This window comes from Macaca fascicularis, chromosome 5 (genome assembly GCF_037993035.2).
Source record: "Macaca fascicularis isolate 582-1 chromosome 5, T2T-MFA8v1.1".
NCBI classification, from domain to species: domain Eukaryota; kingdom Metazoa; phylum Chordata; class Mammalia; order Primates; family Cercopithecidae; genus Macaca; species Macaca fascicularis.
The window spans coordinates 40,833,982-40,849,951 of NC_088379.1; the positions used below are offsets into that span (position 1 = coordinate 40,833,982).

General features: G+C 38.9%; 1 protein-coding gene across 22 annotated transcripts in view; it reads left to right on the plus strand.

Annotated features, from left to right (window-relative positions):
• Positions 1-15,970, plus strand: part of LIMCH1 (LIM and calponin homology domains 1) — a 343,072-nt gene that overhangs the window by 130,783 nt on the left and 196,319 nt on the right. For all 22 annotated transcript variants that reach the window (XM_074039671.1, XM_074039672.1, XM_005554772.4 and 19 more), the window contains exon 2: positions 5,532-5,602. In XM_074039671.1, the coding sequence (XP_073895772.1) occupies positions 5,532-5,602 (71 nt within the window). The remainder of the gene's footprint in view (positions 1-5,531; positions 5,603-15,970) is intronic.

The following is a 15,970-nucleotide window of genomic DNA, read 5'->3' on the forward strand; positions in this document are numbered from 1 at the left end:
GCTCTAAGGATTAAGTGATCAATGGGCAAGGATCAAGAGGGTAAGAGAGCAGGATCTGGGGGGCTGATGAAGTGCTCCTGACATTGCATGCAGCTCTTCCCCTGCTGTCCCCTGAATGCTTCTCAACCTGGGCTCTCTCTTCATCACTTCCATCTCAGGCTCTTTTTAAGAGCTCTGCTAAACTTCCCCGTTCTGCTAAGTTTCCCGTTCTGCTAAGCTTCCCATCCTGCCCTTGTGTCTTTGGAGAGTGATCATGAGCTGATGGTTTGCCCAGTGCCTTGTCTGGAAGGTTACTGAGAGTCCTTCATCAGTCAGGATCTGGGTGGCACAGTAAGGGAAGGCAGTCACTTTTTATATGCCCTGCAAATGGACTGTTGGTACTGGTGGTTGATTCTTGGCAGCTGTTTTGCTGTTTATAGCAATGGCTTATGCTATCATGAGGGGAACAGGAATTAGCAGTCTTTATTGTTAGTATATAGAATGTGTGATATTGTAAACATATTATAAAGATGTTGCTGAGAGGGGTTGTTGAGACAGGCCATTCCAAATCCTGACTACAGTGGAAGGTCCTCCCTCTGTGGTTCTGAACTGCTGGCTTAGTTTAGTATACAAGGTGAGGGCTTTGTGAAATGTACTGTGCATAGGAATCGTATGGGAATCTTTTTAAGATGCTGTTTCTGATTTAGTAGTTCTTAGAGGGGGTGGAAGCATTGGGAATCTATGTTTCTTTCTTTCTTTTTTTCTTTTTTCTTTTGAGACGGAGTTTTGCTTTGTCAGCCAGGCTGGAGTGCAGTGGCATGATCTCAGCTCATCGCAACCTCCGCCTCCTGGGTTCAAGCAATTCTCCTGCCTCAGCCTCCTGAGTAGCTGGGATTACAGACGCATGCTACCACGTCCAGCTTTTATATATATATATAGTGTCTGTAATCTTATATATCGTATTTTTAGTAGAGATGGGGTTTCACCATGTTGGCCAGGCTGGTCTTAAACTCCTGACCTTGTGATCTGCCTGCCTCGGACTCCCAAAGTGCTGGGATTACAGGTGTGAGCCACCACGCCTGGCCGAGAATCTGTGTTATATTAATTGCAGGGAAGATGCTGCTGCTACTGGTCTAAGGACCAAATTTTCAGTGGCTTGGTCCTTGGTGAATTTCTGCAGTCTGTACAGCTGTTGATCCTCCTAACAAAGATCCAAGTGCATCTATCCTAAATAGATGGAATGGATGGCATTTGAATTGGTAGAGAGCAGTGTGAAGACCATGCTTGGACCTAATGGGCGTGGGAGAGGGATGACAGAGAGCAGAGGAAGAGGAACAGTGGTGGAAACTAGCATCTTCCTGCAAACACATGGTGCCTATTCCCAGAATTGGGAGTCTAAGAAGTTGAATTTGATCAGACTATATCTTGGAGGACTTTTGATTTACAGACTGACTTTTAGATTGTTATATCAATCCCTACTTGAAAATTTTCAGTGGCTATGCATTACATGCCAGGATAATTTTAAATGGTAAATGAGCAATTTAGGTTGTATGTGGGGCACCAATTTTTTTATATTCTTTTTTTTTTTTTGAGACAGGGTTTCGCTCTGTCACCTAGGCTGGAGTGCAGTGGTGCAATCTTGGCTCACTGCAACCTCCGCCTCCCGGGTTCACATCGTTCTCCTGCCTCAGCTCCCGAGTAGCTGGGATTATAGGCGCCGGCCAACACGCCTGGCTAATTTTTTGTATTTTTAGTAGAGACGGGGTTTCACCGTGTTAGCCAGGATGGTCTCAATCTCCTGGCCTCGTGATCCACCCACCTTGGCCTCCGAAAGTACTTTTTTTTTTTTTCTTAATAGTTACGTTATCTTGTATTTATCATAAGACTTTAGATTGCTTTTCTCATCAATCGGTGAACTTCCTGCACACAGTGGCCACAGTTCATCTGTGGTTCTCTCTCTAGATCCTGCTCATTATCATTGCTCAATACATGGAGAAAGGCCTAGGTAAAGTGAACCAGAGATTCTGAAATCTGAAAGATAAACTTTGTTGGGTTCTCAGTGTTGGCACTGTTTTCACTATAACATAATGCTTTTAACAAAAATGTAAAGACTTATGACAAAATGTTTTAGAACCTTTCTAATCACTTCTTGGTGAACAAAGTTTAGTATTACAGAGAGGATTAGTGATGTTTCCAAAATGTAAATCATTCTGACAGATGACCCATCAGTGGCAGACAAATCATGGACAGATTCTGGGAAAAAAATGACAACATGTTTAAAGTCTATGTTTAAAACATTAACTTTTTAAATGGGATATTTCTTAATTTATTTTGGGAAAACTAGATATTCATAAACTGTTGAATGACTTTTTAAAATTCATTTTCTTACCGTCCCTCAAATAAGAATGAGAGGATATTAACAAAAAAATTGTTTGTGACATTACATAGTGGGAGTGGTTAATGAGCATTGAGACCATTTAGTTTCTTTAGACTGTTTTATTTGTAACAAAAAATCTTGTTTGATTTTTCTGATGGTTAAAGTAATATATATTGTAGAAAGTTTTAGGAAAATATTGAAAAATTTAAAAAGTAAAGTAAAAATCATATATGATTCCCAATGTGAAGAAATACCATTTTTGGCATATTTTGTGTATGTGTCTTATAATATCTGTCTGGTTTTGGTATCAGGGTAATAGTAACATAGTAAAATCAATTGGAAAGTATTCTTTCGTTTTCAATTATCTGGAAGAGTTTGTGTAGAATTGCATTATTTCTTCCTTAGATATTTGGTACTATTTATTAGGTAAGCCTTCTGAGCCTGACATTTTCTTTGTGAGAACGTTATCTATCTATGTCTTTGTTGAGTGAATTATGGCTGTTTGTGTCAAGGGATTTATCAAGTTCATCTAAGTTGACGAATTTATTGGTATAAATTTATAACTTTTCTTGTTATTCTTTTAGTATCTATAGTATCTGTAATAATGTCATCGCTGTCATTCTTGATGTCAGTAATTTCTGCCTTTTTTCTTTTTTGACTAAAAACAAAAGGATTACCAATTTTATTGGCTAAGAGTTTATTAATGTAGCCAAAGGTTTCTAAATTTTATTGATCTCACAAAACCCCCCACCAGCTTTTGGTTTCTTTGATTTTTCTCTATTGTTTTTCAGTTTTGTATTTGATTGATTTCACTCCTGAGTTTCCCCCCTTTCTTCTACTTAATTTGGCCTTAATTTGATGAGATAAAGCACAATTCATTGATTTTAGATGATCTTTTCTGATATGGGCATTTTGTGGCATTCCTTTCTTCTAAATACTGCATTAGTGTCTTTCCATACATTTTGATATTACCATATTCTTTCACTACAAAATACATTCTAATTTCTTTTTGATTTCTTCTTTGATCAATGGGTTATTAAGAATTATGTTATTTAGTTTAAAAATGTTTGGGGGATTTTCCAGTGATATTTCTGTTGTTAGCTTAGAATTTAATTACATTGCAATCAGATAATATATTTTGTATGAATTCTTTTAAGTGTATTGAGATTTGTGTTCTGACTCAGAATTTGGACGGTCTTCATAAATGCTCACTGTGAACTTTAAAAAATGTACATTCTGCAGTTTTAGGGTAGAATATTCTAGGAGTGTCATTTAGGTCTGTTTGGTAGATAGCGTTGGTCAAGTCTTCTATAGCGTGATTGATTTTTCTCTCTACTTGTCCTGTCAATTATTGAAGGGAGATATATAAATCTCTGACTCTGTTTGTGGATATGTCCATTTCTCTGTATAGTTCTATCTGTTTTGGCTTGTGTATTTTGAAGCTTTTTAATTAGGTGTGTGGATGTTTAGGATTCTTACATCTTCCTGATTAGTGAGCCTCTTTATCATTATCAAATGATTTTATTTCTGTTGTTATTTTTGTTATGAAAGTTTCTTTGTCTGATATACAGTTATATCAGACTTTCCCGGAAAAGAATATGTATTTCCCAAACAATACAGTGTAACAACGATTTACATATAACCATATATATATGGTTAATCCAGCTTTCTTTTGATTAGTGTTATGGTATATCTTATTTTATTCTTTTATTTAACTTTTTGTGTCTTTATATTTAAAGTGCATTTCTGTAGGCAGTATATAGTTGTTGGGTCCTGCTTTTTTAGCCATTCTGACAATCTCTGTCTTTTAATTGGGGATGTTTAAACCATTTATATTTAAGGTAAGTATTGACATGATCAGGTTTAAGTTTATAATCTATTTTTTTTTCTGTTTGCTCCTTCTGTTCTTTGTTCCCCTTCCCCTTTTTTGTTGCTTTTAAAATTGTTAGTATTTTTTATGATTAATTTTATCTTCTTTCTTGGTTTGTTAGCTATAACTTTATTTTGCTGTTTTAGAGGTTGCTCTAGGGTTTATAGTCAAGTCAGGCTTCCATATCCATGAATTCTACATCTGTGGGTTCAACCAACTGTGGACCAAAAATATTTGAAAAAAAAAAAGCATCTGTTTTTGTTTTCGTTATTTCATAAACAATACAGTATAACAACTATTTATATAGCATTTACATTATGTTATGCAGTGTAATCTGGAGATGATTCAACATATACTGGAAGATGTGCATAGGTTATATGCAAATACTACACCATTTTTTATCAGAGACTTGAGCATTCACAGATTTCGGTAGCTGAGATGGGTTTTGAAAGCATTCCCCCATGGATATTGAGGGATGCCTGTGTACATACTTACCTGGTATATTTTAGGTGCTCAATAAATATTTACTGAATGAACACATGAACAAATGTCTCCCTGGTGCCCAGGCCACAGGGCTGCTGAGAGCCAGAGGCACCAAGAGTGGTTGTCAATCCTGTGCTGTCAGACAATTATTCTTTCCCAGCTTTCAATTTTTTCTCTTTTATGCCATATTGTTAATGGATATTGACTTTAATCTTCCTGTCTTGATGTTAGTACCTTGAGATTAGGCATCCATATCCTCTGCTCCCTGAGTCCGTAGAGGTTTCAGTAAATAGGGACTTTATCCTCAGGTGCGCTTTCTCCAGGCTTTTTGAAAGTGTGCGTGGCGTGGGTCCTCTGGATGAAAGAGACTGTGGCCTTGACTAACTGTGCCCAAACCCCCAGAAGTAAGAAATTCTTATCAGGAAGGGCAGATATTTTTTAAGGTAGTACATAGAAAAAAAGGCTTCAAAGAAATGGTCTAAATTTAACCTTAGTTGATCTAGGCAAAGCTATACATGGGAAGGAAATTCAGGCCTAACAGATTTTCCCCATTCTTGGAATGCCACCAGTTTTTTCAAGGTTCTTGAAATAAAATTATATATATATATAATTATATATATATAATTTTATTATATATATAATTATATATAATTTTATTATATATATAATTATATATAATTTATATATATATACACACATACATATATACACATATATAATTATATATATACACACACACATGCATACACACATATATATATGATTGGGCTTCTTGATTTAAAAAGGAAAACTTATAGTCTCTTTTTCTTTTCTCTTTTGCAGCAAGTAACTGGCAGAAGTTTTGGTGATAAAGATTTTCGGACAGGTTTAGAAAATGGAATCCTCCTCTGCGAGTAAGTATAGCCTATATTCAGTTGATTTTATTCAAAAAACATCATTAATACTATCCAGTTTGGCTGTAAGACTTCTAGTGTTTTGTTTTGAATTTATTCACAGTTTGAATCTGAAACTCAAAAAATCACTGGGCTAGACAAGAAACACACGTCAGTGTGGCAGCCTTGGTGTTCCAGTAGGGAGTGGTGGGGACTGTGGCAACTGCAAACAGACAGAGAGCGAGCATCTGGTAGCTGCTGCTCAGCTCCAATAATCTTTCACTGTGCATCAATTTGATCCCATGGAATTGTAAGGGTGGACCTAATTGTGGTAAAAGTAAAACTTTTCTCCTCATTTAAATCCCAAACAAAAGCAGCTTGCACCAAAAGTGGACACAATATACTTACAACATCTTAAAAGCATGCCGGGTAATGTTCCTCACTTTGCCTGTTTCACTGGTGTATTTTGAATATGTTTAATTTGTGCTGTTGGCAAAATTTAAATGTGAACAATAACTACAGTGTTTAATTTTTGTGTTTCGAAGAATTCGGGGCTCCTGTGAAGTAGCTCTAGATATAAAATAAGCAGAGCCTTCATACTTATAAAGTATAGACATAAATTTCAAGATTTATGGATAGACGTAAATTTTAAGATTTCAAAATTTGCATTTATTTAACAAGTTCTGTAATTTCAATACTGATTTTTGTTTTATTGAGGTGAAATGTACATACAGTGAAACACATAGCTCCTAACTGTACAATCTAATGAGTATTGAAAGATTTGTGCATGTATGTAACCTATACCCTAATCAAGATATGAAACAAAAAGTTTCCTCATGCCCCTTCTCATTCAATCTCAAGCCCCTGGAGACAAGCACTGTTCTGATCTCTATCACAGTAGGATCTGTTTTGCCTTCTCTTATACTTGATTTCAATGGAATGACATAGAATAAACTCTTGTTTTTGACAACTTTCAGAATATTGCTTGGGATCCAATGATAACATGGAAGGAGTGTGGGTTTGGAGCCTGAGGACTAGAGATTGATGTTCTTACTTTACCCCTAAGTCATTTAATCTCCTCAAGTCTCATTTTTTTTCTAAAATCATAATAAAAAATTTATAACTCTATTTCATAGGCTTTTTATGAGCTTCAAAAGAATAGAGTGAGTGAGGCACTTTCAAAGATTGTGCAGCACTGTACAGATGTTGACTATTTTGTTGAACCTCTCAACACAGCCCTTGTCAGCATTTTTTTCTGCCTCCCGCCTGCTCTTCTTTCTTCAAAGAAAAATGTATATCTTCTATTTGATGTTTCCATATTCTCTTTCCTACGAAGTCTCTCCACCCTACTCGTATATCCCTCACCACCTCTTTTCTCATTATTACATCTAAATCAGAGCTTAACTCTTAGGTAAGCTGTAATTACTTCAGCACCTCAGTGGATGCAAGCCAGTCAGGCTCTGAACTCTTTCCCTCTGTTCTAGCACTTGCTTTTCCCATGATTCTGGGCTTAGCCCTCTCCAGATATTAACAGACTAGCGAAAATCTGATCTAATTCATGCGGACCATGTTGGTTCAATTGAAGTGGGTCTTTGGTCCAATTTTTGTTTACCCAACATTTGCTCCAGAGATTCTTGTAGGCATCCACTTCTCTGCTATATTCTCATGCCCGGGTAGGTAGGATGAAATTGTCTAAGTCCTCTGATCACAGGGAATTAGACCCACTGGTGTATTTGAAGGAGCATGAGCTTTGGAGTCTGCGGACTAGGGATCAAGCCCTTGTTTCCTCAGTGGGACTCTAGCTAGCAGACCCAGCAGAGAGTTTGCTAAAGTGGAATGAACCACATAGGAGGCCTGAGGCAAGGAAAGCCAGTAGCATGAACCTCTGCTAGGTCCTTTGAGAGAAAGCTGGGTCAGGAGCCAGCGAAACCAGATGCACACAAATTTCTAGGCATGGAAATTGCAGAGCAATGAGAACCAAAACCATGACCCAGGAGCTGCATGCAATGGTGGCTGGGGACGACGGAGGAAGAGAGTTTTCTTCCGCACGCTTATGGCTAGGTTTTGTCTAAGTCAAGACTATTAGGCTGCCACAGACGGAGATTAGCAGGTGTATTTTCTGGGACTTGTACCCCAAAGCCAGTCTAGCAAAAAGGGGGACTTACTCTGTTGAAAATATAGGATTGTTTGATGGCGGGGGCCAAAAGCCGGGACACTCAGCATGGAGGATTTTAGGAAGTTGAAGGCTCCCAGACAGTGGAGCCACACAGGTGTCAAACACCTGTCTTTGGAGATTAGATTAGAATGCCTAAGACTGTACCACTCTCTAGAACCGGAGAGAGTTTAGTGGATGACGATGATTAGGAGTTCTAACTCATAGCTACCCCACACCACAGAAACGTTTAAAAATATAAGGACTCTCTACAATTTCAAATTTTGAAAACTAAGCAGTTTAGCTCTTCTTAGAATGGGGCTTTTTATAGTATATAGGCTTTAAAAAGTTATTTGATGCTTTCCAGTTTTGTGTTATTCAAAATAGAAGCCCAGTTGGTATCTTGGAGCAGTGTTATCCCAGTTGGCAAATACATGAGCAGCATTGTTGAATTCTTTCTTTTGTTCAACAAATGCTCATCTTTTTGTCCAAGCTGGATCCACTCTAAATGTTGGTAGCAACTGTGTAGAGACACCAGCATCTTTGTTCACTAAAAATTTCCTGAGCTGTTGTAGGAGTATAAAGAAACAAGCCAAAAACCTTCATCATTTTCATCAAACAGAAGGGTACCTTCTGGGCCTGGAGTCTGTTTTTTCCCCTGACTAGCCTGTTTTCAAACTTAACTGTGGTCTCTAAGGAATATTATTATACCTATTTTACAGAGAAAGTAACTGAGGTACAAAGGATTAAATAACTTGGCTAAGGTCACACAGATAAAAAGTATTTAAGTTTGGCCGGGCACGGTAGCTCTCGCCTGTAATCCCAACCCTTTGGGAGGCGGGGTGGGTGGGTCACCTGAGGTCAGGAGTTCAAGACCAGCCTGGCCAACATGATGAAACCCCATCTCTACTAAAAATACAAAAAATTAGCCGGGCTGGGTGGCGGATGCCTGTAATCCTAGCTACTCAGGAGACTGAAGCAGGAGAATTGCTTGAACCTGGGAAGCAGAGGTTGCAGTGAGCTGGGATCGTGCTACTGCACTCCAGCCTGGGCAACAAGAGCAAACCTTCGTCTCAAAGAAAAATAAAATTAAGTTCAGGAGGTCTGATCCCTTAACTCTTGCTCTTAATCACTGCCCTGTTCTAGAATTGGGATTTTAATGGGAGAGAAAAGAAAGAGATTGGCGGGTGGAGAGAGGAGAGGGCATTAGTGCCTGCAGAGCTAAGTGTGGGGAGGGTGGCAGTGCAGAGGGTGAACCACGGGGTCTCAGCTGGGCAGAGGACAAAGAAGGACTGCGTGGGGTTGGTGGTCTTAGAAAAATATAAGCATCAGGGGCCTGGTGGTCCCACTTGGGCTAAGAAGGCAGCTTCAATAAAAGCAAGGACAAGAGAGCTGAAAGGGTCAGAGGCTGTGGTCAGTGGAGGATGTAGGAGTTTCAGTTTTTGATAGAGCGATCAAGACCAGATGGAGACAAATGAGAATTGTGGACCTGGATTAAAGACTACAGAAACAGGAGAGAGAAAAGATGAGCCCCTACGTACAGCATGTACGATGGAAATGGAATACCCTCAAAATCACCCTGGGAGAGCTCTTTCTCCCTATGGCTTTGAATATCAACCCCCATGCAGGAATATTAATACATAAATATATAACTTACAGTAATAGCAAGTATAATATAGAGTGCCTGTGTCCAGTGGAATGGCAGTAGATGTGTTTTTGCCATACTCATGTCTGTCTTCCTCTGTTGTTTTTGCCAAGTGTGTGTGTAGTTGAAGTTTCGGAGGTTAAATGCTTAAATGGTATGAGCCTTCTTCTGAGTATTTAATAAGAGGCTGGGGTCAAAGTGTGACAGAGTCACAAATATGTGACAAATGTTATTCTGTTAGAAGTCTTAATCATATACAGCAGTGTCCTTGATGACTTATGAGTCAAAAAGGAGGGCTGCAGAGAGTCTTTAAAGAAGCTACTCCCAGGTTGGAGTCATTGGCAGATGATATTCTCTACTTCCCTGTACATACACCAGGCTGTTTGAAATAACTCCAGAAAGGAAACTTTCTGACTTGTGTTTCTGACTCTGATTTTATTATTTAGATAAGAGTCTGTGGAATTATATCTGGATCGGGGTTGGCAAATTATGGCCCTTGGCCTATTTTTTTGTTTGTTTTTTTGTTTTTTACTGGCCTTCTTGCTAAGAATGTTTTTTACATTTTTAAAGGATTGTAAACCAAACTAAATTAAACAAGAGTCTATATGTGGCTCACAAAGCCTAAAATGTTTACTATCTGGTCCTTTATAGAGAAACTTTGCCAGTTCTAAAGGACTGTTGGATTAATTTTAGATGTAAATTATTTATCCTTGTAAAGTTAAGAAATTGAGTTTAGGCACTGCAAAATGCTATTTGGGTAAATTAAATAACGTTTTACAAAAGATTTTCCCAGGAGTCTCTTTACAAGTTTTCTCCCCCACCTTTTTATTTTGGACAATTTCAAATTTATAGAAAAGTTACAAGAATAATATAATAAATATCCATATACCCTGCACCTCAATATACTAATTATTATCATTTTGCCATATTTGCTTTATCTCTTCATGTGTATATATGTGTGTGTGTGTGTGTGTGTGTGTGTGTATATATATATATATGCGCCTCTTTTTCCTTGAACCATTTGAATGTAAGATGCAAACATCATGAAACTTGACTCCTAAATGTTGCAGGGTGGATCTTTTAAATATAGGAACATTATCCTCCATAACCATTCAAGGCATTTAGCAATGATATAGTAATGTCTAAAGCATAGTCCAGAGTTAAGTGTTGCTAGTATCCCCAGTAATATCCTTTATACTGATTTTTTACAAATCTAGGATCTGGCTGGGGGCAGTGGCTCATGCCTATAATCCCAGCACTTTGGAAGGCCAAGGCAGGTGGATCATGAGGTCAAGAGATCGAGTCCATCCTGGCCAACATGGTGAAAACCCGTCTCTACTAAAAATACAAAAATTAGCTGGGTGTGGTGGCACATGCCTGTAGTCCCAGCTACTCAGAAGGCTGAGGCAAGAGAATCTCTTGAACCCGGGAGACAGAGGTTGCAGTGAGTTGAGATTATGCCACTGCATTCCAGCCTGGCGACAGAACGAGACTCCATCTCAAAAAAGAAAAAAAAAATCTAAGATCTAATCAAAGGTCACACATTGCATTTGGTTACCATGCCTCTTTAGCCTCCCTAATCCTAGAAAATCCATCCAGTCTTTTGTGTCTTTCATAACATGAACACGTTTGAAGATTCCAGACCAGCTATTTTGTAGAATATATCTCACATTTGGGTTTTTCTAATTTCTTCCTCATGGTTAAATTCAGGTTAGACAGTTATAGCAAGAACACATGGGTGATGTTCTTGGCATGGGACATAGTAGGGTTTGTCCCATTGCTGGTAATGTTATGAGTGATAATTGGTCAAGGTGATGTCCCCAAGATTTATGCATTGTTAATATGCCTTTTCTCTTTTGTCATCTGTGAAAGATACTCTGAAATTGTGGAAATAACTTGATATCCCCAGATCTTTCATCCAATGGCTTTAGTATCTATTGATGATACCTTCCTGAATCAATCATTACATTGAGAGTTGCAACAATGGTGACGTTCTAATTCTATTCTTTCTGCATTTGTTAGCTGTCATTCTTGTATCTTTTTGAAGAAAAGAGCTTTTCTCCCTCCTCTTTTTGAGTATCACTAATCCATTGGCATCCATACTTTTACATAACCCTTAATTGCTAAAAAATTCTCTATAGATAATGAATGAGGTAAGTGATAATAGCAGGCTTGTTTTACAAATATAACCAGAATATAGAACGTCTAAGATTTTAAAGTCAGTCCACTGGAAATAGATTTTAGAGCTTTTGTGTTCGTATAGGTAGATGGTTCATATTTCTATTTGTTTTTATATTGTCTTCCAATTCTTGCTTTATCTTAGTGTTCACCTTTGGCAAGGTCAGATGTCCTGCCCTGGCCAATGTTCAGGCAGAATCACCAATGTGACTATATTGGGCACACCTGCCCAAGGAAGGAGCTTCCAGTGAAGACTTTGAGAGAGATAGGTACTAGAAGAATGTAAGCATCAAAGGCCTGGGAGTCCCACTTGGTTTAAGAAGGCAGGTTCAATACAAGTGAGGGCATGAGAGCGCTGAAAGGATAGGAGGCTGGGGTCAGTGGAGGATGGAGGGGTTTCAGTTTTCGATAGAGTGGTTGAGACCAGATGGAAACAAACGAGAGAGGTGGACCTGGACTAAAGACTACAGAGACAGGAGAGAGAAAAGACTAGCACCTACTAGCAGCATGAATTATGGAAACTGAGTACCATCAAAATCACCGTGGGAGATGTCATATTTCAGCATGGGGGCTCTGGGTGAGGTCACTGGGGAGTTCTGGTAAGAACTCTGCACAAGAAAGACCATTAATGGCCACTGTGATTTTCTTTAACCCCTGAGAAAAGTACAGACCACACATGAGTTAGTTCTACACAGAACCTTCAATGTTTTTAAGTTAGTCATTGTAAAGATTATTTCTTTGAAAGCATAGATATATGTGGATGAGAAAGAGTCTGCTAGTGCCTTACCATTTTCTATCTTATCTGAAGCATTCACTGCAAGAACTTTAAGGAAATGAACTCTTAAGTGTTTTAGAATCTCATGTTTTTTGACCAGAGCTGTATGAAAGTCATATTTCTATTTGTGAACATGAAGGGGTATAATTGACTTAGGAGGCTGGAAAGATTCCCTCACTTTTTGGTGTTGCTTGATGTGTGAAATCAAGAATTGATAAGCCTTGTAGAGATAAGTCATCTAGTCACCACATCAAAAGGAGACAGAGGTATTCCAGCTTTTCTTTTGTTTCTTCTGCTCTCATGTTGCTTGTTTAGGGATGATTCTATGAAATATTTCAACTTTTTTGGTGGGGTCATTCTAGAGAAGGGATATGCTTCTTTATATTTTGTCTCTAAGGTATAAATGAAAGTAACTGGAAAATATCCTTTTCCTGGTGATGAGACACAATTACTGAATTATAGAAAACAATAGAAAAATTAATTCCCTGTCCACTGTATTAAATCTTTAGTGGGAATCTTAATTTAGAATCAGGAAAGTGGGTTTAAAAATCAATGACATTTTCACTCCCACCTCCCGGTGTAGAATCCTTTTTTTTTTTTTTTTAAAAAAAAAAAAAAAAAGAAAAGCTTCAATTTTTATTTTAAGTTCTAGGGTACATGTGCAAGATGTGCAGGTTTGTTACATAGGTAAATGTGTGCCATGGTGGTTTGCTGCATAGAGCAACCCATCACCCAGATATTAAGCCCAGCGTCTATTAGCTATTCTTCCTGATGCTCTCCCTCCCCCAGCGCCCTCCCCCTGCACCACTGAGAGGCCCCAGTGTGTGTTGTTTCACCTGTGTGTCCATGTGGTCTCATCATTCAGCTCCCCCTTATAAGTGAGAAGATGTGGTGTTTGGTGTTCCGTTCCTGAGTTAGTCTGTTAAGGATTATGACTTCCAGCTCCATCCACGTCCCTGCAAAGGACATAATTTCATTCCTTTTTATGGCTGCATAGTATTCCATGGTGTATCTGTACCACATTTTCTTTTCTTTTCTTTTTTTTTTTTTTTGAGACAGAGTCTCGCTCTGTCGCCCAGGCTGGAGTGCAGTGGTGGATCTCAGCTCACTGCAAGCTCCGCCTCCCAGGTTTATGCCATTCTCCTGCCTCAGCCTCCCGAGTAGCTGGGACTACAGGCGCCCACCACCTCGCCCGGCTAGTTTTTTGTATGTTTTAGTAGAGACGGGGTTTCACCATGTTAGCCAGGATGGTCTCGATCTCCTGACCTTGTGATCTGCCCGTCTTGGCCTCCCAAAGTGCTGGGATTACATGCTTGAGCCACCGTGCCCGGCCAACCACATTTTCTTTATCCAGTCTATCACTGATGGGCATTTGGATTAATTCCATATCTTCACTATTGTGAATAGTGCTGTAGTGAACATATGCATGCTTGTATCTTTATAATAGAATGACATATTCCTTTGGGTATATACCCAGTAATGGGATTGTTGGGTCAAATGGTATTTCTGCTTCTAGATCTTTGAGGAATCGCCACACTATCTTCCACAGTGGTTGAACTAATCTACATTCCCACCAATAGTGTAAAGCATTCGTTTTTCTCTGCAACCTCACCAGCATCTGTTGTTTGACTTTTTACTAAACACTATTCTGACTGGCGTGAGGTGGTATCTCATTGTGGTTTTGATTTGCATTTCTCTAATGATCCATGATGATGAGCTTTTTTTCATATTGGTATAGAATTCTTTTTTCACTTTCCTCATTTCCTACTTGCAGAGATGTGTCAAAATGATGTTAGGCCTACATTTAAAAAATGGTTTTTTTTTTTTTTTTTTTTTGTGGTGGAGGGGTTGAAGTTTGTTAGTGAGAATTTTTGTTGTTGTCAGTGATAGAAATGCAGCTGAAACCAGTTTAAACAAAAATGGGATGTGATTGGTTCATATGAATAAGCACAGAGGTAAATCTCACACACACACACACACACACACACACACACCCCAGGTACAGATATAACTATATAACCATGCTTGAATTGTGTTATCTGACTGTTCTGTCTGTCTGTCTGTCTGTCTATCTATCTATCCATCCATCCATCCATCCATCCATCTCTTGCCTCTGCTTTCTTCTTTATTGGCTTTGTCTTTGGGTAAGTTTTCCCATGTGGTGACAAAGCTGGCTACTGTTAGCTTTTAGCTTATATTTTACTAGCTTTGCAATCCAAGCAGGAAAAAAGAGATACTTTTTGGGGGTAATTCCAGTAGAAGTCCTGGTGCCTACCCTTTATTGACCTGAATTGGGCCTGGTGCTCATCTTGGAATTAACTGAGTGGCCAGGTCTGGATTTGCCCTTGCTTGGAGCCAGGAAGTAGCATGGGCACTCTCCACGGTCTGTCCTACCCTACAACTGCCCTACCTTTCCTGGAGAGTTGGGGAGGGAAAGTTGCTCACGTGGAAATTAAGAAGCTGTTATCCGAGCACTTGGAGTTGGGAGAGAGACCTCTCTCCCGATGACAGCTCTTTGAGCAAATCTTAGACAGGTGATCCTCTGAGTAGTCTGTACTTTTTCCTTTTAATTTATAGTACCCCTTACTGAATAACTTGGCACCAATTCTCTGAGAGTGGACAGGAGACCTTGGAGCTATCCAGTTGAGTTTCTTCTCACAATCATTTGCTGTCTCTTAGAATAAGGCCTCTCTCCATTTCCAGCTCTGTCCAACCTCAGGGTGTGTCTCTGCACACTTGAGACCTTTTCTTTCCAGGGGTTGGGGTTAATGTTTGCTTCTCTGGCATTAGTCCTGATATCTCTACATCCTGAGTTTCCTAGAGTTTCTTTAACCATTTCTTCCAGGAGGTGTAGGAGAGCCCCAGTCAGTGGGATCCCTGTGGAGCTGTTCAAACATCCTAGGTAGATTTTGAAGCTGATGAGCTCCTGTGTCTCCACAGGGATGCTATTGATGTCACCAGAGTAATTCCTTTTTGCATCTGAGTGGTTCCGCTCATTGCAGATAATTTACCTCTTCTGCCCTGCTCACTTCAAGCCAGTGGTGCCTCCCACTCATGGGAACAACCCCATACTCACCTTCAGATTCCCAAATGCTTCCTGGCAATGGCAGTATGCAGATACTTCATGGCTATTTGTAGCTTGCCCATAGAGAAATGCAAAGCCAAATTTAAAGTGTGTGTATGACTGTGTTTATTTTCTTACCTTGATTCTTACTGATATGCTCTCCCTTATTCTCTGATTTGCTTATCATTTTCCCCACCCTTTTCTTCCATTTTGGTTACGATCTAAGGACATATATTTAACAAAAGCCAGTTCAAACCCTTTTATGAGAGAGTATAGTTGAACGTGAATGGATTTTGGAATTCCTGCATTGAATCCTATGAAATTGTGTCAATAGACCAAAAAATAGTCAGATAATGTGATTTCCTAGGGTTCAACCTAGTAGATGAAGCAGATCCTAGATATGCCTCCTGTGTGTCCTTAGGCTAGTAACCTAACCTCTCTGAGTCCCCCAGTTTACTTATCTATAAAAACAGATAATAATTGTAAAAATCCATATAGGATTGTTCTGAGGATAAAATGAGTTGAAAATATGTATAAAATTCTTTGTTCAGTGTTTGGAACATAGCAGGCACTTA